Raw genomic sequence first — 25,918 nt, forward strand, 5'->3', positions numbered from 1 at the left:
GAGAACTTGTGGGTGGTGTCGACCCTCGTGCAGTTCCTTCAGTGCCTTGGCCTGATGGACCTGCAGCAACGCCATGGCGTGCACAGCAGAGGCGGCTTCCCCACAGGCCATGTAACCGTCAAGGCTTACAAGGCCTGTGGGGAAGCCGCCTCTGATGTTAGGTCCGACGAGTACTTACGGGCCCGGGAAGGGAGACACGGTTCTCCGCACCAAGTGGAGTTAGGGCACAGTTGCATAGCAACGGCCCGCTCCACTGGTGGGATACGCGTGTAACCCTTAGTCACCCCGCCATCAAGGGTGGTGAGGGAGGAGGAGCCACCGGAACGGTTTCTGGCAGTAAAAGGTGCCGTCCACGTCCCGTGAGCTCCTCGTGCACTTCCGGGAAGAAAGGCACTGGGGTGGGTTGCTGAGAACCAGTGCGTGCCACCTCGAGATACCAATCATCCAGTCTCGAGGGCTCGGGACACGGTGGAGGGTTCCACACGAGCCCGATCCTGTTGGTGGCCTGGGAAAGCATGGCCATCATCTGCGGGTCCGTCTCGGGCACCGCTGACACACCCGAAGGAGGCAGCGGCGCCGAGTCGTCATCCGCGGAGAAGTCTGACCCACCCTCTGATGCAGCGATCGACATCTGTTCGTCACAGGGAGCACCAAAGGAAGCAACTGGTACACATCTCGAGGGTGGTCCAGAGCGTTCCGATGGTGGCTCTGCTGGCTGCAGAACGTGAGAGAGATGAGGGTCCCTAGGGGGTTGGTTCCCCGACGCGTTGGTTGCGCGTCTCTCTCACTGGTCTTACCAGCCGTGAAAACGGCTTTTGAGCGCTTTCACCTGCGCTCCTTACCAAAAAACAGCTTTTTGTTTGCTCAAAGGCAAAAACAAAAAATAGAGAAGGGGAGAGAGAGAGAGAAGAGAGAGAGAAAAAAGACTGCTCGCGCTACTGTGTCGTCACGCCCGCACCTCTGGAGAAAACCAAAAAAGAAGCATGCTCGAAATAGTCTTCACAACTTTAAAGAGAGCTCCGAAGCAAAAAACTTAAATGCAATCGCATTTGCAAACCTGCTGCTCGTTATATACCCGCGCTGCAAGGCTGCATCAAAACAGCTGATGCAGATGATTGCATGCCAATGTGTATTGGCTCGTTTTAGTTTCACTTGAAGTAGATTGGCCTCTCTAGCGAGATTTGTATCAGTCAGTCACGACGTACGTTGAAGTGACTGACCGATAAGGGAACACTTTAAATGTTATTGTGTTATGAAATTCATTCTTTAATTTTCAGTGTTGTAGGAAACTGCATTACGCATAGTGTTGTTACAGCAACAAATACTGTATTTACAGTCTCAGTTCAGTTAAACATTCTGTCCAGCACATTCAAGTTCATCAGTTCACAGATAATATCACTTTATTATCTGTGCAGGTGATAGTTATGCATTTCAGTGAGTTGATTAATTTGCTAGAAAAGCGCTTCATTTTAGTGACCCTGAGCTCAATTCTCAATATACTGATTACATTTTTCTTCTTCTAAAAATTGTTAGTGCATTATTAACATCTTGCATTGTTTTTTTTTCTTGCCATATTTTCCATCAACTATATTAAAATCGTTTAATTTTCCCAGTAATTCCGCTGATGTAAAACTGCTGTGCTTATAACTGTGAGGATCTCCATTAGTCTTCTTGTTCCAATTAATTATTACTGCATTAACTAATTACTGCACCGCAAACATCTGTAGCTATTTTTAGATTTTAATTAAAACATTATTTGTTTTAATTCATGCATACATGTTTTTTTATTAACCATCATACAAGTTGGTTCTTAAAGGTTAACAAAAAAAAGAACTCATTCTGCAGTCTGCCACAAGAATGATAGAGCTAGTATGCTTGAGAGTATGTGTTTTCAGGAGATATTTAACTGAGGCATTTCTGAAATAAGACCATAAGTCCATTTGACACAGTGGCCAAAACACCCATATTACCTTAGACCCAGAGTTAGTCTAAAATACTGCTCCCTGCTCCTGCTCATAGAATGGTAATTATGAGGATCTAACAAGCAGAAACTTATACTTTATCAAGATTAGCAGTCTTATCCAGATCAAATCTGCTGTATATGGTATATTTACAATGGCTTGCAAAAGGATTTAGACGCTTTACTAAATCCCTGCAGATCCTGCACTGAAATTGAGCTCTCTGGGATATTTATATTTCTTAGCACTGAAACTCAACATAATTTGAAAGCGACTGTCAGAAAATAAATATAATATTTCTGTTTTTACCAGAATTTATCGTTGAAAAAAACCCTGAAATGTGTTGTTTGAAAAGTTAACACAGATGGAAAGTGATTTTGTAAATGAGGACACAAATGTCGTCGCATTGACCTCTACCTGTAAATCATTAAAATGACTGAAGCATTTTCTAGATAAAATCCCCAGTTAAGGGATCATTATTCTAGCTGTGAATCTTAAGGACTGCTGTGATAATTACGAGTTAAGAGCGTTCTTGAGTCCAAGTAAAAGTAAACCAAATGCATACAATTTGGAAAAACATATACAACTATATCCAAGTGTTTGGAATCAAGCCACCCAAACACCTAGAAAAGATCATCCCTGTGCAAAATCAGATATCTGCTCTCTATCTACCGCAGAGAGGCCAACAATCACTTTGCAGGATCAACAGTGTTCAGTCAGATGAAACGCATACCAGCCAACCAGTCCAGCAAAACACTGGCCTGTATAAGGAGGTATTCATAAAAATGAATTTTAATAAAAAACATGCGAAAGCACGTCAGGGGCCGTTTGCATAAACGGTTAAGACTAGTCTTACAACAGTCAATATTTTTTTTCTTTAAGACTGTTCTTAACTGTTTTACATCAGTTCTATAAAAACGTAGATTGGCCTAATTATGATACTAGAAAGTAAGACTGATTGACGCTAGTTGGTCATACTAGTACTTAAGACACAGTCTTAACATAAGTCCTTTGTTTATGCAACCAGCCCCATGAGTTTGCCAAAACACATAATGGTGGTCCAGGTGCAATGTGGAAACTATCCGATCTTGGTCAGCCTAAAACAATCCGGAGGACACAAATCTATTTCAGCCCACACCATAAAAACACAATCCAATGCTGATGAAAGATACAGGGCTTCTCTTCATCGGTAGGAACTGGTCATATTCATAAAAACAGTAGGATGGATGGTACAAAATACAAAAAGGTACTGCAATATAGAGCTGCAACATTAATTGCGATAGAATCAAACTTGCAATACAGAATAGTCTGATTATTAAAGGCTAAAATTGAATTTTCATTTCGACAGAGTGGAAAAACTATTGCAATCTGCACAGAAAGTTATCCTCCAAACTTCCAGGCTTGAAATATAACTATTTCATCATTTCTGAGCACTTTATTTTACAGTCCTGTTCCCCGTGTACATCCTATGCACTTATTGTAGTAATGACACTAACTTGGTAATAACTAGGTACTAACCCCTGAACCTAACCCTAAACCTTAACCCATGTAGTTACCTTATATTACCCAGTACTTTCTTAGGTAAGTACACTGCAAGCACACCATAATTTCAATATTCAATATGATAACAATAAATCAGTATTATGTTACAATGAGATAATATTTAAGTTGGTATATATACTAAAAATAACTGTATGAATAAAAAGTGGACGGACCCTCTCACATAGTCCAGCGTAAGTTCAGGTGTAATGTAAATGCCAAGAGAACTGGGTTCTTTTTCACTCAGTTCACGTTTGGCTTAACTGAAGGAAGTTTGAGTTACTTTTTCTGTTAGCAGGAAAGCTTCGGCAAAACAGGACTTAGTTTGAAGACAAAGACTTCCTAGTTTGTAGTTTTTGCACACCCGTTTCAACCTGAGAGCTGCCGTATCTATGTACTTTTATGCCTTTTTCTACAGATGTTAAATGTTTGTTGCATTTCATATCATTATTGCAATATTTGGCTATATATATATATATTTTTTTTGCATCAGTATTAAAATTATTTAAAAAATCATTTTAAATGCTACTTTATAGCGCATGATTTTTTTTATATTCATTTAAAAATTAGCTAAAGATTACATTAAAAGTGTTAATAAATTATGCATTTATGCAAAAAATAGAGGAAATAAACATGCAATTAAATATCAAATACTGACCTAAAAATATGATAACTGATAACTGTTTGGTACCATTATACTGTATAGCATGCATCCCTAAAATTGTGCATCCCTACTGTTTTAAACCTGTTTTAGTCTGCCTAAAAGCCAACGTTTGGTTAGTTCGGTTTCACTTTATTTTGATGGTCCCTTTAACACATTCTGTTAACTATAAGTAATGTTGCCCCTATATGTCTACTAACTCTCATTAGAGTGTTAGGAGAGTATTAGTAGACTGGTAGGTTTAGGGTTAGAATAAGTTGACATGTAGTTGCAAAGTTACTTATAGTCTGTTGGAAGAGCATCACAATAAAGAGTTAGCACATATTAAGCAGACAATACTAATAATCTAATGACAGATAGTTACAGATAGTTGACATGTAGTTGCAAAGTTACTTATAGTCAACATAATGTTCAAAAGTGACCATCAAAATAAAGTGTTACCCAAAAGTTCATCCTTCAGAAGGTCAGTGATTCCAGACACAAGGCTAAATGAACATTGCAGTGGCACAAGAACACAAACATATCTCATAATGCCACAATCAAAGTTCTGAACTCAATCCAAGTGAGAATCTGTGCTGCTACTTGAAAATTGCCGTGGACAGTGTCTACCAAATAACCGGAACAATCTGGAGCAAATCTGCCTGGATGAATGTGCCAAGATCACACCTGAGCAGAGAGCAAAGTTGATTTATAAAATCAAAAAATAGTTAATATAGTCATTGCTGCAAGGGTTTCACTCACTGTGCTATGCAACGCATTTCAGCTTTCTGTTAATGTTTATTAAAAAAAAAAGAACAAAAAAAATCTGAATCTGAATAAATCAGCAGTAACATTACAGTGAAGTAAGGTTTGTGGTGAATTGATGTGTACTTACTATGATGCTGAAGTGTCTTCGTTTAGAGTTTTATTGAGGAGACGGGAGGGTGGATCTGGTGGTCGAGTAGGTGGCCGGCAGATGGAACTCTTCTCTGAGAAAGATCGTCCTTTCAGCCCCTGAGCCTCTCCTGTTACACACACACACATATCTGTTACAACCATTTTAATGGACTGACTCATTGGAGCATGATTGTTGTAAATATGTGTTCTGCTTACTGTAGATCACAAGGGATTGCCATCCTGCTTCATGTACTATGTTGATTATTCATACGTCATGCCACACTGTTATTACATTACATCATTACATTTGATATCATTTCCAAGTGTTTTCTAAAACATTCCCTGTTTTAAGTTTTTTTTCTGAATGTTAGTTCAAATGACTGATTTGGCAGACAAAAGATTTCAAAAAATTTGAAACAGGGAAGCAGTTAATTAAATTAATAAACTTTTTAATTAATAAGTTTCTCTTTTTCTTAGTCACTTTTTTTAATGAAACTTCTTTTTTATGATATCATGACAGTTGTATCACACTGACATTTTTTACTTTAGGGCCCCTCAAAAATATGAAAATGAATTTTAATATAGTAATAGTTTAATTTAATATAGATTGTGAGGACGTGTATTCAAGTCAATGTATATATGAATTGCATTTCTAATGTATTTTTGATTAAATGAATAGACAGGTAAAAAAGGATCATCCTTAAACTCAGAGTTTGGCCTTCATTCATGTCACACAGGATGGTGGATGGTTAGATCATTTAAATGTCTTGTTTACCAGTTGTTCTTTTGAGTTGTGGCCTGCTTCCTTGGAAAGACTGTGCGCGGTTCACTGTCCCTCCTGATTCCCCATTGGCCGTCACCATGGCGTCTGACCTCTGACCATCCTGTATCCTAACTTCAACCCTGCCAACATCAGAATCCAAGGGCCGAAGAGCAGGTCTGGGGTTAACAGGCTTCCGAGATGTCGGAGAGGAGAGCGGGATGGATGGAGGGCATATGGAAGGAGGTGCCAGTTTTGTTCTTTGATGAGGAACCGGACTGGTGAGGCCGGTGTCTCCCTCAGGTTCGCCATCATTGTGGGTGGCGCCGTTTTGCTCTTGCCCTGCGAAGCACAGAGTCAGTCAATGCAGGCAGTTTAGATAAAGCACTACTAAACGTCTGGTGGGTCAGAGGCACGATTGCAACACTTTAGCCTTGAACATTCCCCTGAGAGGAGATTGTATCAGGGGTGTCGTTAAAACTTAACATTTCCTGTTCTTGTAGTTTGGGCTTAAAAAGGGGAGGTTGTGTTAGTTTCGATGAATAAATAAAGAGAACAGCTCGACAGATTCCCTGTCCTCTTGTATTTCCACAATACGAGAAATACAAGCCAATAAAGACTGAACAAGTCCAAATCAAATTACTCAAAGTGAGTCATTTCATTCCAATAGCTTCAACACAACTGGAACATAATGGAAGTTTTGAAACTAAAGGAAAAAGTGTCTGAAGAAGCCACGAACTGTTTTACCCAAACACACTGATCGTTATCAGCTCAAGCCACCTGGTCAAAGTCTATCTCCGCCAGGCTGGATTTTTATCCTTTGAAAAGCCTGATGTTTTTTTTCTTCTTCCGATCTCTTTATAAAGAAATGACATTTTCTTATGTCTGGAATTAGCATTATAACCTCGAAATGGTAAAAGCTAACTGTTTTTAGCACATCTTTCATTTGAGATAAACTATGAAAAGGATTTCTGTTCACCGCAGGCATTTACAGCAGTGTTTCTTTCACACAAAAGATTTTTATGCAGGGGAAAGTGCTTTTATAGACTTTACTTAGTTAAAAACGTAAAATAAAACAAAAATAATTAAAGGCATGAATGAAACTCAAGCTGATTTACAATCTGGTTTGACTCCAGTTTAGTGTGCAGATGAACAGATGAACTTGGTCTCATAACAAAGGTTGCTATGGCCATGTGAGAACCAAGGACACGAGTGTAAAACAGCTGTGTGTGTGAACAGCATCAGTCAGTCAAAACAACCAGCTGTGTGTGAGTTAGCCAAACTGGACATGGACACATTTGCATAAAAACTCATTCACAAACACATTCGCATTTTGGCAGGGGTTCCAAAATTCACGGTTGGCCCTAATACTCCATGACTGTATCTGTATTGTCCACAAAAACACACACAGAGCCAAGTTTACGGGCCATCACGATCCAAGATTCACTGAAACTTAACAGGTGGCTTGACGCTCACATGCACAAACACACATATCCCACCACCAGCAAATTCAGCAAACAGGAAACGAGCAGTTATGATCTACTCAGATTAATGATTTGATTGAAAAATACAACAGAAGGGGAACAAAAATTATTCCACTGATCAGACCAAGCAAATTTCCAGCATGCTTTAATAAGCCAAATCTCATGAATATACAAATGAACCAGAGAATCATATTAATGGATTAATGCACACATTCGTTTTTGATCAAGAGGGAGAGAAAAAAAAGCTCAGATATTAATAATAAAAATAGCTTATTAGAGGAAAAGAGGTCCAAAAGCCAATCGAAAACAGATTGAGAGAGACTCGTAAACACATGCAGGCATTAGCTCTCAGACACACTAGGTAGCGAAACACACAATGGCATACCAACACTTGTACACACGCAATCCTGCACACACTCGCAGACCCATAGGCGCTGATGCACGCACACACGCTTGCTGCAGAAGGGCAGGTAGTCGTTCGGTAATCATGCTCTAGTGAGTGTACTATTAGCTTGACTGTTGTTAAACGCTGCATAACACGGCTAACAATGAGGGGAGAGCATGTCAGAGAACGAACATTTATCAAGGCAGACACACATACACGCGCCCTGAGATCCTGCAGATTTAATCATACAATTCACAATGTGTATGGAGGGACTTCTAAACTGGCACATAAGGAGTGTGTGTGATAGAAAGATTGGGGAGATTTGGTTGTATTTTCTTCATTTAGAGAAAATCACTTAAGGAGAAACAGATCTAGTCTGAGGTCCCTTCTAGGTGTGTTTAGGTGTGTGTATTGTATTTAAGCTTGCAGTACAAGAACAGGATTAGCAAAAAAGGTAAAAGCAAAATAGGAACATTTTAAAGACTGAAAGCTGAAAAAATTAATTGAAAGAAAAATATTGAGCCAGAGAAAAAAAAAAAAACATACAATATATAGATATAAATCTGAAACATTATATAGTATGTCTTATCTGAGATATATTGATCTTTATAAAAAAAAGTAATCTTTTCTTTAAAAAAAAAATCCAATCTACAGAAAAGAAATCATTTTCTTTCTATGCTAAAATCCTTAAAGATAAAGACAAATCTAATTCACATTTATAATAATTCACTGATAAGGCAAAAAAAAGCATTATATAACGATGAGATGATGATGATGATGCCGATGCCGATGATGATGATGACGATGGCTAGGATGCTGAAGGCTATTTACGCTCAAAAACTGGAGACTGAAGGCCGGGGTAGAGACGGGGTGGGCGTTTTGAGATCGTGATTGGCTGCCGTCTCCTTGGCGTCACCCTTGGAGGTGGGATAGGAGGCGGCGTGGTTTCTTCAGGAGGACCCTTAAAGATCTGAGAACATCAGAGACGGCAGTAATTACAAAACAATATGACATCTTTAACAGCATTAAACTATCGGGGCCACTGAAAAGGTGACAAAATATTGTTTACTATTATGAATCACACAGCATTTGTTTTGATTTCAAAACATTTTAGTGCAAATATAGCAGTTCTCAATGGAAACCTGTTTTCTGTCTGAGCATTTAGCTTGTATAATAATAATAGATAGATAAACTGTCCCCTGATCAGTTGGAAAAGGGCATGTCTGACCTTGCTGTAGTCTTCAATAAGGATCTCCATGACGATGTTCTGAAACTTAATATCCAACATGGCAGCCACTGTCTCCACCTCTGCTCTCATGAGAGTGGGGCCAAATATTACACCCATATTTGACACAGTCATCAGATTTTCACTGCTTTGGCTACAAACACTAGAAAAACAACAGAGATAATGTAGTGAGCTTTGGGATTGGATAAATGGATTGTCCCTGTGAGAAGTACTGTACTGATTTGGATAAAACTATCATAATAAACCCCCCAGCCCAGGGCCAAGAGTGAGAATGTTTTGGGAATTCTTTCCTTATTGGACCAGAGTGGTTTTGTTACTAGATTATACATTTGTTATACAGTGTGTTCATTCGGTTTACTTTATTTGGTAGTTGCTTTGAATTCTGCTGATTTAAACCTGTTTTTAAGCTGGCTGACTGCAGAATTATTTTATTTTTTTCAGAATTCATAGATTGAAGATTTGCAAAAACAAATTATGACAGATGTAGTATGGATTGTATGTCACTGTTTTTCAGCACTTTGTTTTTAGAAATTTATGGAGCTTCACCTGGCACATGCACACATGCATGCATATATATAACTCTTTTCAATATTGATAATAATAAAAGAAATGTTACTTTAGCAGCAAATCAGCATATTAGAGTGTTTTCTGTAGGATAATGTGACACTGAAGGCTGGGGTAATGATGCTGAAAATTCAGCTTTGCCATCACATGAATAAATTACATTTTAAATGCATCAAAGTTGAAAACAGTTATTTTAAACTGTTATAATATTTCACAAAATTACAGGTCTTACTGTTAAGCATAAGATACTTATTTTCAAAATCATTTTAAAAGATCTTGTTGACCGATATATATGTATGTATACAAACACACACAACTGAAATACTAAAAGAAACTGTGTATATCATGTGCTGATCCATGCTTGACCTTGACTGCAACTTAATTATTTACAGGTTTAACTAAATGTACACATTACTAATATAATATTACTTTCATTTATATTTAGTATATGAGCTTGTTTAGTTTAAAATTCAAACTACGTTATGTGAATATGTTGTTTGCCTTACTCAAAATATTTTACACACACACACACACACACACACACACACACACACACACACACACACACACACACACACACACACACACACACACACACAAAATAAGGCATGGAGCTATAGATCAGGTGACTTTTCTTTTGAAATTTCACACACACACACACACACACACACAACTTGTCATATTAACCACAACACAACTCAAATATATAATTATAAAGGTACACCCGAGCAAACTGGGTATCACATTCTGTGTGTGTGTGTGTGTGTGTGTGTGTGTGTGTGTGTGTGTGTGAGAGCATTAGCAGGTCTGTGTGCACGCATGCATGCGCGTGTGTCTGTGTTACCTGACCAGGTGTTTGATTAGCAGTTCCAGCATCTCTCTGTTCCGCTCTGGGAGTTTGTAAACAAGCGAGTGAACTGCCCCTAACCGATAGTCAGGATTCTCAGACTCTGAGGAAAAAAATGTCGGTAAAAGTCACACACACACTATAGATGGACATGATACACATTAACATAATCAACATTGCCTCATTAACATAATCGTTGTGCCAGTTTGTGTTGAGTCCCACCCATGAAAAGTGGCTCATGCTGCATTTCAATGCCATGACTCCCATTACATGGTAACAACTGAAAAAACGTAAACCAAAATGCAACGTGTAAAGGCAGAGCGAAGCAGACAGTCAGTGCACTTCTCTGTCTACACTAAGACTAATAGAGCCGTTTGATTGTTAGCAAGCTAGTGGTTTCTAGAAATGTTTGCTTATTTTCTTGCTGCAGTTATCTTAACGGCAGTTTGCTGAACGTCTTTCAACTTGTCCAAAGATCATTTGTAAAATCCTAAAAGGATCAGTAGACACATTTATTGTGAAATGTGGGATAAGCACTGCTTTATCTGAAAGCACAGCCTGTGGCGAACCGTAACAAAGCTTACTTTATAGAGCGCAAAGCAAACACGTATACTTGTGAAATCTACAGCTGTTTTAAGAGACAATGTAGCATCTTTGAAAGATTTGAATGAATCCTCTCAATGTCTTTGATATATAAAAATAGAAAAAATCCTACAACACAACAGACTGGGAGGTCACTTGGGCCAGGTGAGTAAAGAGTATTAAAGTGAGCCATTAATCCCTCAGCAGGTGTAGCCCTTTCCTCTGCTCTGCTGGGTTTGTTTAGTTGTGAGTGATCTGAGTGCAAGTATGCATACAAGCTATAATAATCAAAGCAGCTTTAATGGCTTCTAATCTTATTATGGGCAGGATTACAATACAGCACTTTCAACACAACTTGTTGAAAGCGTTTAAAGCTGGAAACACACTCGCTCATTTGGACACAAAGGAATCGCACATACACAGATGTTGAGATTCCATAGTTTGTGGGGACTTTCCACAGACATTGATTTTTATACTGTACAAAATGTATTTTCTTTCCCCTAACCCCTATTTTTACATAAAAATTAAAAATAAAATAAAACATAATTTAGTATGATTTATAAGCTGTCTTCCTTATGGGGGCCAAAAAAATGTCCCACAAGGTCATAAACACACACACACACACATAGGATATAAAAATGATGGTTTTGACTCTAATTTCTGATTGGATGAGTTGCGTTCTACAGTGTATTAATATGCTACATTGATGGCAACTGTCCACATCTACAATTACGCTAATAAACTATATTACTTACAAAAATAGCTTATTCTGAATATTATTGCTAATTAAACGTAACTATTTATTAAACATTGGGGTCTTCTATCACATGGCTGTCATCTTCAAAGTAATAAGCCACTGTATTGCTATGCATTTTACCAAGATTAAGAGGGTTTTAGACCTAATAATATCCCTCACCATTGTAAAATCACTGTAAAACATGACCTTAAGAGGCTTATTATTTTAAACAAAAGGAAAGACTATACATAACTAGTACAGTAGAGGCAGTGCAGGCCAGTTTGGGCAATGACATGAAGTGTAAAACATTACAAAAGATTCATCTGTCAACACAAGACCAGTGAAGGAGGTCTTATGATTTTCTTTTAATAATTAATGTCCATGTAAATGTCAGTATTGAAAATGCCTTTTACTGGGCCAGTCGCATACTTGACTACAGCAGCGTGAGCACTGGCACTCAACAGGCACTCTGGGACTGTGACATGGATTTTCTGTAAGACTACAGACAACTCAAGTCTAAATGCAGAAATAAGGTGCAGTTTTCCAAGATTCAACATTTTATTCAGTGTGGAATAGAAACAGTAGGGAACTCGTTAATACTGCAGTGACTTGCTTCGGTTCATAATTCAGAATTATATTTAATTGTGATTGGAAGACATATAGCTTACATTACTACTGCAAAGTAATATTACAAAGTTTTCCAGACATTTCTCTATTTGATTGAAAAAATGTTTTTTGATACTTTGGTTTAATTTCATGAAGCTGTTAATTTGTGACCTGAAGTATCAATTTAGTGATACCAAGACACTAGAGACTGGTATTGTACTAAAGTTTAGTACATTTTGTTTCAATCCTAGCTTATTTTTCCTCATTTTATACTGGATATCATTTACAATAATGAATAATATTAAAATCGCTTTTGGAAAAACATACACCATTCAAAAGTTTGGGGTCAGTACCTTTTTTTTTAAATGTTTCTGAAAGAAGTCTCTTATGCTCACCAAGGCTGCATTTATTTGGTAAAATAAAAAAAGAGTAATATTGTGAAATATTATTACAATATTGTTTTGTGATAACCGTGATCATTTTTATTTCAGGACATTTTGATGAATAGAAAGTTCAAAAGAACAGCATTGAAATATAAATCTTTTGTAATATTATAAATGTCTTTACAGTCAGTTTTGATCAATTTAATGTATCCTTGCTAAATAATTTTTTTTTTTAAACTAGACCCCAAACTTTTTAACGTTAATGTATTTTTATGAGAGTTATTCAAATGTATAAGACTTGTATAGTCTTGTTTTATAGGGTTAACAAAGCAATATCTAAATCTTTTAATCCAAGTAATCTAAATCCAAGTACCCCCTGAAACACTGTAGTTTGCATAACCATGGTTGAGAATCACTGATGTGGGGTATTGCTTTTTTGTACAGTGCTGAAAGAGCAAACAGTGCACTTGGACTTGTGTTTTCCCGTCTTTTAGAGCTATGCTTGTGTTGAACTTGACAGACCCACATAAGAGATGAAAAATACATATAAACACATAAAAGTGTGGGTCTATCTGTGTGTAAGGATGGAAAGGCGTGTTTGTGTGTCTGGCTGGATGCGTTTGCTGTCATACTTGCTGCTAATATCAGTTCTCTATGCAGGCTGTAGGTCATCAGAGGTTCACACAGACTCCTGGAAAAACATATGTAAATGTACAGTACACAAACAAACATTAAATCAAATGACCAAAAAAAGAACTTATTGGAAGATGATCACATAATGTGTTAAACTCACCGCAGATAGAATTTCAAAGCACTAGTGATGGTCTTGATGTCCATGTCACTGGAATTGAAATCTACTTCAGCAGGACACTTTGGGTCTGCAGAGAGTGGAGGATAGATTAAGACAGAGAGAGAGAGAGAGATAAACGGCCTTCCTCAGACGGTTGTTGTTTTTCAGTATGTGTCAGGGATTTTGTAGCAGCTCAAGGACGCTCTCATGGACGTATATCTGTGCTTTGGTTTCCTCAGTGTTAAAAAAAAAAGGTGCAAGTTCACAAAGTTTACTGCAGATATTAAACAGCATGATAAGTTGGATTCAGATTTCTATCTCCATTAAATTTATTATCCACATAAAACATAAGCTTCTTGACAAGAAATAAAGCATGTTTGTATATTTTATTGTGAGTGTTTGTGTTATTTGGTTTATTGGTTTTCAATAGAAAGACAGAGTGTGTTGTGAGTGTGTGTACAGGGGAAGACATACAAACATGCACACACACACAGAGCAGATGTTTTTTGGGCCATTTCCTCACCAAAGAAGGCATTCAGAAGTTTTTGTACTTGAATATTGCTGCCCACAGTCCTGTAGACCCCTTCCTGAGTCAGCCCTACCAGAAAGAAAGAGAAGAAGAGAGAAACCAAAAAAAAAAGAGGAAAGAGAAACAGAAAGCGTGATTTATTGACTGAGAAAATTGGAGAACATGGCATGAAAGAGAAAGAAAGGGGGAGTGTCTTGCAGTGGAAAAGTACAGCTCTAACGAGCAACGACAGCAACAGTGGAACTGGCCCGCTTTAGGTTCGTTAGCCATGCAACTGAAAGTTTACGGATTGTATTGTTGTATTGTGTATTGTTAACATACACCATGTTGTGCCTGATGACAAGGCTGGACTTACACATCTGGGAAATCTGAGTAACGGCACACATTTACTGTGCCGTTCGACACAGAGACTGACGAACACATACATCAGCAGTACTTCAAACAGAACCGTTGGTGCTCGGTGCTCCCGCAGTCAACCTTACAGTGTAATAATGCTTATTAACGAGCATGAACTACCTCTTCACGATTTTACTGTTATACTGTAACAGCCTCTAGCCTGGAAACGCCACAGCCAGGTTTCAAATGACTTGCATTGTCAGAGAAAAGTGACACTTCTGATATCAATTTATATCTGCGCACTTTTTATTTTACTTTGTATGATATATTATTGGTAAAACCTGCATGTTTCAGTGCGTATGTTTTCTATTTACAGCTGGCTCAAATTGTTGGATACGCAGATGTGAACACAAATGGTGTGCTGCTGCCCTCTGCTGGCTGCATTTGAGACATGAATCCAATACATAATAGTGACATTGTGCTTGTCTTTCCATCTCTGATTAATTTAATTAATTATGGTGGCAATGAAGTGCAAAAACAGGAACAAAGTCATTCACTGGAGAACAGGTGACAAATATGTTACAAGAATATGAGATCATTCCAGAAACTTAAATAAGCGACTGATATTCTTGTCATTCTAATGTGTGAAGGCACCTTTTGTTTCCACAAAGTTGATGCATTTTCTGACGAACTTGAAGCCGAGGTCATTCAGCTCCACTGAGAAAAAAAAAAAAAAAAGTAATATTACATATAATAAACACGGTTCATCATCCCTGTATGCATTTCTCGGTGGCTACAGGACAATATTTATGGTGTAATTATACATGGTGTTGCACAGGTGTGCAAGTATCAGAATCTATTAAGAAGCATTTTCTCCATCTATTTTTAGAATTTCTCGTGTTCTGCAACTTTTCTCTTTTTAGAATTTGTTATGTATTTTATACTTGTTCAAAAACTGACCAAAAAGTCGGGATACAATAAAACAGTACCAATGTATTACCATGTTTTGTGGATATTATATTACCATGATGTACTATAATACTCTTTGAAGTCCCATGTAGATAGATATTTAAATAAAACGACTGTCATTCAGTTCTATGGTTCATATAAAAGTTTTACGGTATTATTATCTGATTTCATCATGGTACATCAAATAAATGTTGAAAAGCAAAGATTTCAATTTTAATAATCTTTGAATACCACATCTAGTAGCTGACAAACATCACTGAAATATTCTTGAGATATCACACACCTACACAACTGTCCAAAAGTTTGGTGAGAACAAGTTTGTAACATTGTAAATTGATCTTTTCTTTGATCAATTTAATGCACCCTTTCTGAATAAAAGTACTAATTTCGTAGAAAATAAAAATCTTACTGACCCTAAACTTTTGAACAGTATTTTATCTCTGTGACCTTTTTTCCAAGGGAGCAGTCAACCCTTTTTTAGAAATGCTCAAATCAGAAATGCTATTCCTGTGAGACATTTAGCACATTCAGGTTTTCTGACATGTGGAGGACTAGGGCGGTATAATTATTATAATTAAGCAGAAAATAAATGTCAGTGGTTTTCTGATTATAACAAGCATCTGTACTAATATACAATATAGCCCTGATGAAGTGAAGTTATACTTACTCTCTGCCTGCTTTTGAATGGGAGAATGATATATCTGGAACAGAAACCACGAAGGATCAGAAACATGATCATACACAGCAGTGAGGGCTCTTAATGAGGAGTGAGGAGAGATAATGTTAAACCCACTGGTTCCTTGCCATCCATGGCCTCTATCCACTGCTTCCTGTTGACCTCAGAAATTGCCTGGAGCAGGACAGGGCTGCACCTATGGTAACACAACACAAAAATACTTAAGACAAACTGCAATGGAGTAAATAAAGCCTCTTGTTGTTTGTGTGAATGTATCTCCAGTATCAAACAAATGCCTGCATATTGCAGAACGCAACTTCACAGTTCAAGAAGTAACCATGTTTTTATGTAAGTGCTTTAACAAAAAAATGTAAGCTTTCCAGTTTACTGACTCTCCTCTGGTCCTACTAAAACTTTTGTTATAAGTGAAAAAACAGCCCTGAGAATGAGTCAATAATACAGGCAGGACCCTCACCTTTCATTTGTCTCAATGTCAAAGCAAAAGCGTTTATCAGTGGAGTCCGTTTTACGGCGTATGCAGGACTTCAGCGTGAGCTGAGATGTGGTCTGAGAAAAACAAAGAGACAAACGTAAGAGAAAAGGGCCGGCACTTCACAAAGTAATAATCCCATCTGTAATAATTGTGCACCTGTTTCGTTCCTGTCTTTTGTTCCATTGGCACCATAATGAATAACTTGTTGTCCTTGAAGTATTTACAGTAATATTTTATCCAAGTTACGCCAAGAGCCCCTTAAGACAGAAACAGAGACAGAAAGACAAATAGCAATGTATCATTTTAATTATTGATTGGATATGATCCGATAGTATACACAGTATTGTAAGAGATAATGCACAATCAATATTGCAAAATTAAATCCTGACCAGGGACTGACCCAGACGTGAAATGGAGGGATCTTGCACGACCCTTTTTCTAAAGACTGGCTGACTGTACATTATCCCACTTATCACAGTTACTTGCCAAATAAATGGTCATAAAATTATTGATTTGATTTTATATTATTTTATAATGTAAGAAGACAGAGAGCACAGAGTTCTCCCATAGAGACATGACTCTAGCGCAGCTACAAGAAAACCAGAGCCAACAACAATCAATAATACAATTTAGCATCATTATAACAGTCAATATACAACAATATCTGAGTGCAGAATGCTGCGTTTGACCAAAGAGGAAGCGGTGTTATGAATTACTAGCTGCTCTTTCTTCACAATAAAGGAATATTTTAACTGTGTCAGGCTGGTGATTACCACAGACAAATATTTTGACTGTCCCATATTTAAAAAAAAAAAAATGATAAAGCTATTACAGTAATTCCTTTATAATGGAAACTTAGCATGTTTTCAGAGTATGGTGTGATTGAATTGCATACAATTTTTTACCTCATTTCATGACCGATATTTGTGAAAGGATACCAAGAAGAAATACAGAAGGGATGCAATGTAACTGCATGCACAAGACCAATAAGCCTTTGTTGATGTTTAACAAATTCATATAAATACTTATATTCCACTTAACTACAAAGCTCAAGTGTTTTTCTGTTTCCTGCACATTTATGAACACTGATAGTGTTCATCATCCCACACATGCCATGCTGCAGAACTCACATTTCTCCTGCACATAGAGGTATCCCTCCATAGTCGCCTGCTGGCCGTGTCTCATACAGATCTTTGCCGAACCCTTCATCCTCTTCATTAGCTCTTCCATCTCCTCTCTGGTGCTCTCAAAGTGGTTACGGGTCTACAACGACACCAGCAGCCGATCAAAAAAACACAAACAGTACATATTACATACAGTCACATTACATACATATTACCAGGAGCCATTAAAACAGATTTGTTGATTTAATTTGCTCCAAAATCTTAATTAAAATTCATATTAATTACACTACTGTTCATATGTAGTACTTTTATTCAGAAAGGATGTATTTAATTGATCAAAGGTGACAGTAAAGACATTTATAGTGTTACAAAAGATCTCTATTTCAAATAAATGCTGTTCTTTTGATCTTTCGAGCGTATACAAAAATCGTCACACTGCCTGCCACTGCTGCTTCCAAAGGATTCATTTATTGAACAACGTTTCAACCCGAAGGTCGGCACGAAGACCTTCGGGTTGAAACGTTGTTCAGTAAATTAATCCAAAAATATTAAGCAGCACAACTGCTTTCAACACTGACAATAATAAGAAATGCTTCTTGAGCACCAAATCAGCATATTACTATGATTTCTGAGTAAGACATGAATAAATTACATTTGAAAATCTATTAAATTAGAAAAAAAGTTATTTTAAATTGTAACAATATTTCACAATATTTTTGATCAAATAAATGCTGCACTGGGTTAACATAAGAGGCTTATGAACATTTGTTTAAAAAAAAAAAAATTACAGACCCAAAACTTTTGAATGGTAGTGTATATAGATGAATTATAAATCAGTAGATTTTTTAAAAATAAATTTACATTTAAAATATTGCAATAATAGTAATAATACTAATTCAAATTAATCAACATTAATGTATAAACCATATTAATAATTATTAGTGGAATCCTGTTCATTTTCTTCATCATTTATTAAGCCTGTATGTTCACACCACTGTGAATGCAATAAACTGTAATCCATTTAGTGAAAGACACTTTGGATAAAACTGAGTGAAGAACAAACCATAATACAGAGTGAAGAACAAACCATATCAGGATGAAAGGTTAGTCATTATTGATCTGTAAAGCTCTCACATTCTGTAGACTGAGCTGAAGCTCCTGTTTATATGGAAGGAAGTCCTGTGTCATCTCCACAGTGAGATTATTCAGGGTTAGGATGCTCTGCAGAAACGCTAAAACCTGCCAATCACACACACAAGGACACACCGCTATAAGCATAACATGCTCTAGTCAATTCATTGATTGTATCAGTATGAATATAATTGGTGTGTTATAAAGATGCAGTAAGCAATTTATGAGAAACGCTGTTGAACTTGGATCGGACCGAGCACCACAATGCACTTGTAGCCAATCAGCAGTAGGGGGGCGTATACACTCATGATGGGGGAGGAGAGAGAGTGAGCAAGAGAGAGATTTGAAGAAAGACTGTAGAAAGAGAGATAGCTGAGAGACATTACAAAAGAGAAAAGCTCATTAGAATATCACTGGAAAAAGAAGTGTTATGATCAGGCAAGAGCTTTAGAAGCTGCGTTAATATTAAAAAAGATTTCCAGCGCTGGAGAGACGTTAGAGAGCGGGAAGACCTGGAAACGGACACAGAGGTTGCATTGTTTCTGCTCCATAGGTGTGTAACATTGGTTTTGAGTGTGTGTTGCTGGCGACTAACAATAAAGGCTTGCTTGTATATCGTCGCTGTCGGGCGGAAACCTCGTATGTCCAAATTTTGTCAATTTCATTTTTTTTCACAAATCAATGCTATTGGTCAGTCCCCATGTGGTTCTGTTATTTTTACAAATTATTAACCAATCTAAAGTGTTGAAAATAGCTTGAGAGCAAATCTCTTAACTCCATTGGACACTTAAACTGTCTGAGAATCCTCGTAACTCCACCTCTTCTTCACTCGCGGCGGGAGCCTCGCGGCATTTTGTCTCCTCGGGATTGAAAGTCGCAACGATTAAGAAATCCTCGTCGAGCAACACGTAAAGCAAGCCTTAACTCTGATTTTATCTGTGTTAAACTATGATATCAGTTATTGATGTATTTTAAATGTCTACGTATTACTAGGCTTATTATTACTAGACTTATACAGTACGTGTGCATTGAAGTTTTAAAATGTATCTAATATAATACTTGAATTGAATTAAATGTTTTTGATACCAGCATTAAATTATTGTTTTTATTACTATTTTACTGACTCGAAGTTGGCACTGTGCATGTACAATACCCCAAGTAGCAGGTTTTATTTATTAGGAGAAAAAGGGTCTGTCTACTGGCGCCATAAGCCTATCTTTGCATAACTCTGTCTGTTTTTTAGACAATAACGAGTGAAAATAGTTAGGTTAGATACATTTGAGTAGACTTGTTTTGTTAAAAATCGATAGCTGTAATGCTTTGGTGCAGAAGGAAGCCTGTGAGCCACGAAGGTAAGTTTGCGTGCAGATTAGGCAACTATTAGGCAATTTTTCCACCTATTAGACAGCTAACGTTAGTCAGCTCATCATTTTTTCTGCTTTCTGCTTCACTTATAGCTCTTAAACCTTTAAAATTGAGTTTAGGAAGATGTATGTAACCAGTCGTTAGCTTTGGTTAACTATTGAAGCCTTTTCTCTTGTCAAAAGGCTCAATGCGACCACGATTTTGTTTGCATGCAGATATTAATTTCCGCCTATTTTAGACAGCCTAGTATTTTGGTATTGCATCACTCATATCTCTTAAACGTTTAAAATAGAGTTTAGGAAGATGCATGTAACCACAATCACTAGATTTGAACTTAAAGCCTTATCTCTTGTCAAAAGGCTCAAAGCGATCGCAGACTTTGATGAACACTGCTGGCAGCAGCGACGTCTGTGTCTGTTCCATTCTAATCAATGACAGCGTAACCTCGTATCTCCCTGCTCCCAAGTCATAAATCTCGTATTTCCGATTAAACATGATTTTGGGGAAATGTTGTGTTAATGTTGGTATACAACAGTATATGATAGCAATATAAGGTATAATACCAACTTTAACGATACAATGTTTAATAACTCAAAACATATGCAGTTTTTTTAATTTCCTGAAAAATAATGGTTTTGGAGATACGAGGATTCCGCCCGACAGCGACGATATATTTGTGTACTGTATGGTTCTTCCTTTATTTTTCGCAAAGCTTTATTTTGCTTTGCTTCTGCTACATCCACTCTTCCATTGCGCATATGTGCATTTTGGGGGCGGATCAATGAAGGGAGGGGTGTATTTGTTTGGGATGATTTCAAATATCAACAGTGATCAACAGTGTTCAACAATGATTCTCAGAAATTGCTTACTGCACCTTTAAAGTCTTCATTTATGCACCTATAGATGCTTTCTTGTAAACACAATCAAATATATGTTACTACAAAACAGATATTAAAATAATAATTAAAAATAGAAGTGTGTATATGTGCTTGAGGAAAAGAAAGTTCACACGCACAGGCTCCACAACATCAAACTTCTTCCTGTCCTGAACCTGCTGAATCTGGTAGACATATTCAATAGACGACTCGTAAAAAGTCTGACGCTCCTTATCCAACTGTTCATCGGCCTATAAACACATATAAGCACAAAGAAATAAAGATTATATTACTGTGTTTATTTATTTTATATTTTAATTTCCTGTATTTACAAATATACCTCCTGTAGCTGTGTCTCTTTTTTCTTTGAGGACAAGTTGACATGTTTGTCCAACTGAGAGTAATACTTCTCACTCTCCTTCTCGAACTTCTTTCGTCTCTCCTGAAACACACGCATGCAAATAAACAACCTGAAACTGAGACCGAAAACTGGAGTGGAAAAAGTCTTGAGTTTACTAAAAAACATTCTTAATAAGAATAAAACAGAAATTGTCCTTATAAAACTTTTTGCAGACTTGTAACTGGTTCCTTACAACCTATAATTTCAACCAATAATCTATGAGTAGCCACAATAAACTCTGCTGAAAGGAAACTGATACTTCAGTAATGTTAACTGAGGCATGCTGACATAGAAAAAGTCTAATCCAGTGAAAAGTCTTTGGAATTTTGAAACTTTCCATGTCTCCTTGACTCTTTCTCAGTATCTCTAAAACAAATAGTTTTTCCATGGATCCTCCAGTTACTGACACATTGTGTGTGTGTGTGTGTGTGTGTGTGTGTGTGTGTGTGTGTGTGTGTGAGTGTGGCTCAAAAATAGATTACACGCACATGAAAGCCCATACAAACAATGTCTTTATATAGTATGTGTATATATTTGTGAGTTGTGGTATGCATTACCCTTTGCTCAGAGAAAGGAAGTAGAGGTGGAAATTATGAGCATGCTCACACACGTGGTCATGTGGTGTGTGTTCTTAATGTGTATATGTGTATAATAAAAACTCACTTTTGTGACTCCAATCTGCTCTTTCCTAAACTTCTCCAAAGGTTTGATAAGCAAGTCACAAGCATTCTGGACCTGCAAGAGAAAAAGTAAAGAGTACATACTTTTCTATGTATCTATAATAGTCTTGTCTCTAGTCTTAATCAATAAATGGGGGTCAGGGGTCAAGAGCTGTAACAATGGAACAGATGAATGTCTAGTATCCCATAGTTGTAAATTTATGTAAATATGTATCATGGGTTAATTTTTTTCCCATTATTCCTTATAATAAATACTGATATTTCACCTTATTTAAACTTGTTAGTGTGATCCTTGCCACTGTTGCCTTTGGCTTGCTCAGTTGGGGATATTTGGGGATATTTGGGGATATTTAATTTAATTAATCAATCAACAATACTATTGATCAGCATTACCAAACGTGGACGTTTTCCACTAGAAACAAGCATTGATGCATTATTTTAATTTAATACTGTGAAGCTGCTTTGATACAATCTGTATTGTGAAAAGCGCTATATAAATAAACTTGACTTGACTTGACTTGATTGCTTCCCAGTACATGCAGTGTTTTATTCTTTGTTTTGTTTTTTTATGTTGCACCCTTAATGTCCCCTAGACCAAAAAGGGTTTGCAACACTGACACAATAGCAGGTTCCCCGAGTAGGAAGCGAATAGCAAAATCCAAAATTTGCATTTTGTCACACTGGCCAATGACAGTTAATTCTAGAAAATGTGCCAGATTTAGCATTATATTTAGCAATTATATAAAATATATTTATTTAAATTTATATATATATATTTTTTTATTTAATATTGATATTTTTGTTTTTATGGCAATTAAATTATTTAGCTGTTTTCCCCATATTTCTAACAATCTGCCTAAGCCATTGTGTCACACAGCATTATTTACGAGACGGGTCTCTGTGTGAAACTCCACTTGTTACACAAACAATGTGACATTGTTTATCATATGTTCATTTGGATGTAAGAAATATTACTTTCTATATTACCATTCAAAAGTTTGGAGTGAATGTTTTGTTTTTTTAAGAAATTACTGTTATATACTTTTTTCAGCAAGGATGCATTAAATTAATCAAAAGTGACAGGAAAGACATTTATAATGTTAAAAAAAGTTTAACTTCTTAACTTTTCTTACTTTCTATTCATCAAAGAATGCTGGAAAAAATATATCATGGTTTCCACAAAAATATTAAGCAGCACAACTGCTTTCAACACTGACAATAAATAATTTATTTAAATCAGTTTGTTCAATATATCAATATATATTTATCATCTCTATGGGTTAATTAATTCTGACCAATATCATATATGAAAATAATGTTTGAGACTTTCCCTCATAGAGGATGTGGAACTTGCAGGAATAATTAAAATTGCATGCATCTGCAGTCCTGTCATGCACTTCACTCAATTCTGCACATTTTAAGGAAGGAGAAGTAAAGAAATTTGTCTAATTCTGGAGTTTCCTGTTATACTATCACAGTTAAAACAGATACGATTCATAAACAAGCTCAAAGAATTCTGTGGGTGAATGTTCAGGTTTAAAAACCTAATAACACAAAAATCTTTAATAAAAAAAAAAACTATAAAAAGTTTAACTGGCCCTTTGAGCACAGGGAGGCTAATCTTGCAGATTGTTAATGATTGACATATGTGAGGATCTTTGGTATTTTTGCATTTGAGTTTAGACTATGATTGACAGTGTTTTACAAGGGTATGTGAAGAAGTGCACTCCACCAACCAGCATCATTCGGCCCTCTTCCACATCCTGCAGCAAACCAGCAAACTCACGAAATGACTCAGCTGTAAAGGTAAAACGTGTGTCATGTAAACAGCACATAAAGTCAAAAACAAATACATGCACAAATATGCAAAACTGCCACAACACACTCATTCCACAAACAATTTCATCAGAAAATTTTAATAAAGATGACATAAACATATCACATAAATTAAATAGACACGCTAATGAGCACAACTCCAAACAGGTTAAGACCAGCTGTCAACTCACCGATGTTCATCTCATCATCAGTCAGAGTGTCACCAATGAAATCAAACTGGAACGACTGAAGGGTCTGAGAGAACTTCTGCACTGCTAGCGAGTATTCTGGAAACAACATCAAAACCATAAAGAAAACAGTAAATAATCCACATAGAATAAATTGCTACTTATGAAGAACATCAATAGGAAAGCATTTCCTGATTCAACATAATGGGTCCCACATGCTAAAAGCTTTACAGCTAGTCCACTTGGTCTGTCCACATCCCAGGTAATCAATTTTCTTTCTTTCTTTTTTTAAAAGATTTATTTGTGGCGTTTTTGCCTTGAGATAGGATAGTAAAGGATAGTAAAAGTAAATGAATTGGGAGAGAGAGGGGGACGGGATAGAGAAAGGTATGCGGGCCAGGACTTCAATTTGGGTCGCCAGAAGCACAACCACGCTATATGTCGGAGTACTGGACACAAGGCTATCGGCTCCAATGGGCAGTTATTTTCTATGCAAGTAACAGGCATGTTGGCGACAATGTATCTTAAATGTCGCTTTTGTAGTTCAAATCATGTTCTCCAGCTAATGTGCATGCATGTTCTTGAGCGATGCTTCTATAAACAAGGCAATTGGCTCTTTTAATTGAAAGGAGGGATGTTCGCGTTTAAAGGGTTAGTTCACCCAAAAATTAAAATTACTCATCCTCATGTTGTTCCAATCCCGTAAGACTTTCGTTCATCTTCAGAACACAAATTAAGATATTTTTGATTAAATCTGGGAGCTGCTGGATCACTCCTCCATAGGCTTCTATGTAATTGAAACTTGCCGGCCCAGAAAAGTTAGTAAAGACAATGTTTAAAATAGTCCAAATGACTACAGTGGCTCAACCATAAGTTTATCAAGCAACGAAAATACTTTTTTTTTTTTTTTTTATAGCCTATGATCCAGCTCTCAGATTTCATCAAAAATATCTTAATTTGTGTTCCGAAGATGAACGAAAGTCTTACGGGGTTGGAACAACATGAGGGTGAGTAATTACTGAAAGAATTTTCATTTTTGGGTGAACTAACCCTTTAAGTTGTTCTTTTCCTACACCTTATACTGTCTCTGGCTTCAACCCAGCCCCAACAAAACACTCTCTATATCAACTCTCACAGTTTCATTGAAGACAAAAAGACAACCACAGCCAGGAAATTCAAACACAAACAACCTTTCAACACGTTGATTGGTTGCTGGCCACTTAGCATATGAAGCCAATGATTACTGAACCTCTGAGAAATAAGAAAAGCAGCTTTATTGCTAAGTGAAATCAGATGTGAAGATGGAATTATTATACACAGGTTCAGTGCCAGAATACACACACAAAGCAAGACAGGCCACTGTCAGATGCATTCATCCAAAGCCTTTTACATTACTGTAAATGCTGGGACGTTCTCCCAACCAAACCTAGGGTTTAGAAGTATTTTGATCATGGGCCTATGAAAAGAAAGCATTGGTGGGATCTCAGTAACTCTCCAGATCATGGGTCCCTCCTTCAGGATCAGACATACAAAAAACTGTATTGTTATTATCTATAAATTATCATAGCAATAAACTCATTTTGATATATATATATATGTGTGTGTGTGTGTGTGTGTGTGTGTGTGTGTATATATATATATATATATACACACATACACATACTGTATATACAGCATATATACAGTATATAATTTGTTAACGATTTTGTAAGTATATTGCGTAATTGTGCTTGGAGTCAATTGTTTTATTTGTGAGAACGCAATGGAACATGGCAAATTGTACAGAAATAATTTTATGTCAGGCTGTCATACAAAAAAAAATGAACACATACAAACCAAAGAGAGAACCAACATCTTCCCTCGTATTTAAAATAGTAAAAAAATTATAAAATATTGTCCTCATATTTTGATGGTTTAATC

General features: G+C 36.8%; 1 protein-coding gene across 3 annotated transcripts in view; it reads right to left on the reverse strand.

Annotated features, from left to right (window-relative positions):
* Positions 1-25,918, reverse strand: part of ophn1 (oligophrenin 1) — a 40,321-nt gene that overhangs the window by 8,008 nt on the left and 6,395 nt on the right. For 2 of the 3 annotated variants that reach the window (XR_014606207.1, XM_084114366.1), the window contains exons 2-21: positions 24,002-24,097; positions 23,732-23,793; positions 21,979-22,050; positions 21,256-21,357; positions 21,056-21,166; positions 18,679-18,783; positions 17,551-17,683; positions 16,577-16,677; positions 16,403-16,494; positions 16,045-16,123; positions 15,919-15,952; positions 14,937-14,999; positions 13,941-14,015; positions 13,421-13,505; positions 13,260-13,318; positions 10,318-10,423; positions 8,892-9,051; positions 8,495-8,633; positions 5,810-6,136; positions 5,033-5,162 (exon numbers count right to left, since the gene is read on the reverse strand). Coding sequence is in view for 2 of the 3 variants with exons in the window: in XM_084114366.1 (XP_083970492.1) it covers positions 5,033-5,162; positions 5,810-6,136; positions 8,495-8,633; positions 8,892-9,051; positions 10,318-10,423; positions 13,260-13,318; positions 13,421-13,505; positions 13,941-14,015; positions 14,937-14,999; positions 15,919-15,952; positions 16,045-16,123; positions 16,403-16,494; positions 16,577-16,677; positions 17,551-17,683; positions 18,679-18,783; positions 21,056-21,166; positions 21,256-21,357; positions 21,979-22,050; positions 23,732-23,793; positions 24,002-24,097 (2,131 nt within the window). In the remaining variant the exon portion in view is untranslated. Of the gene's footprint in view, positions 1-4,030; positions 4,825-5,032; positions 5,163-5,809; positions 6,137-8,494; positions 8,634-8,891; positions 9,052-10,317; positions 10,424-13,259; positions 13,319-13,420; positions 13,506-13,940; positions 14,016-14,936; positions 15,000-15,918; positions 15,953-16,044; positions 16,124-16,402; positions 16,495-16,576; positions 16,678-17,550; positions 17,684-18,678; positions 18,784-21,055; positions 21,167-21,255; positions 21,358-21,978; positions 22,051-23,731; positions 23,794-24,001; positions 24,098-25,918 lie in introns of those variants that run through there. The other variant, XM_084114367.1, reaches the window with a different exon arrangement.

The sequence above is a fragment of the Abramis brama genome (assembly GCF_963993115.1).
Source record: "Abramis brama genome assembly, chromosome: 5".
NCBI classification, from domain to species: domain Eukaryota; kingdom Metazoa; phylum Chordata; class Actinopteri; order Cypriniformes; family Leuciscidae; genus Abramis; species Abramis brama.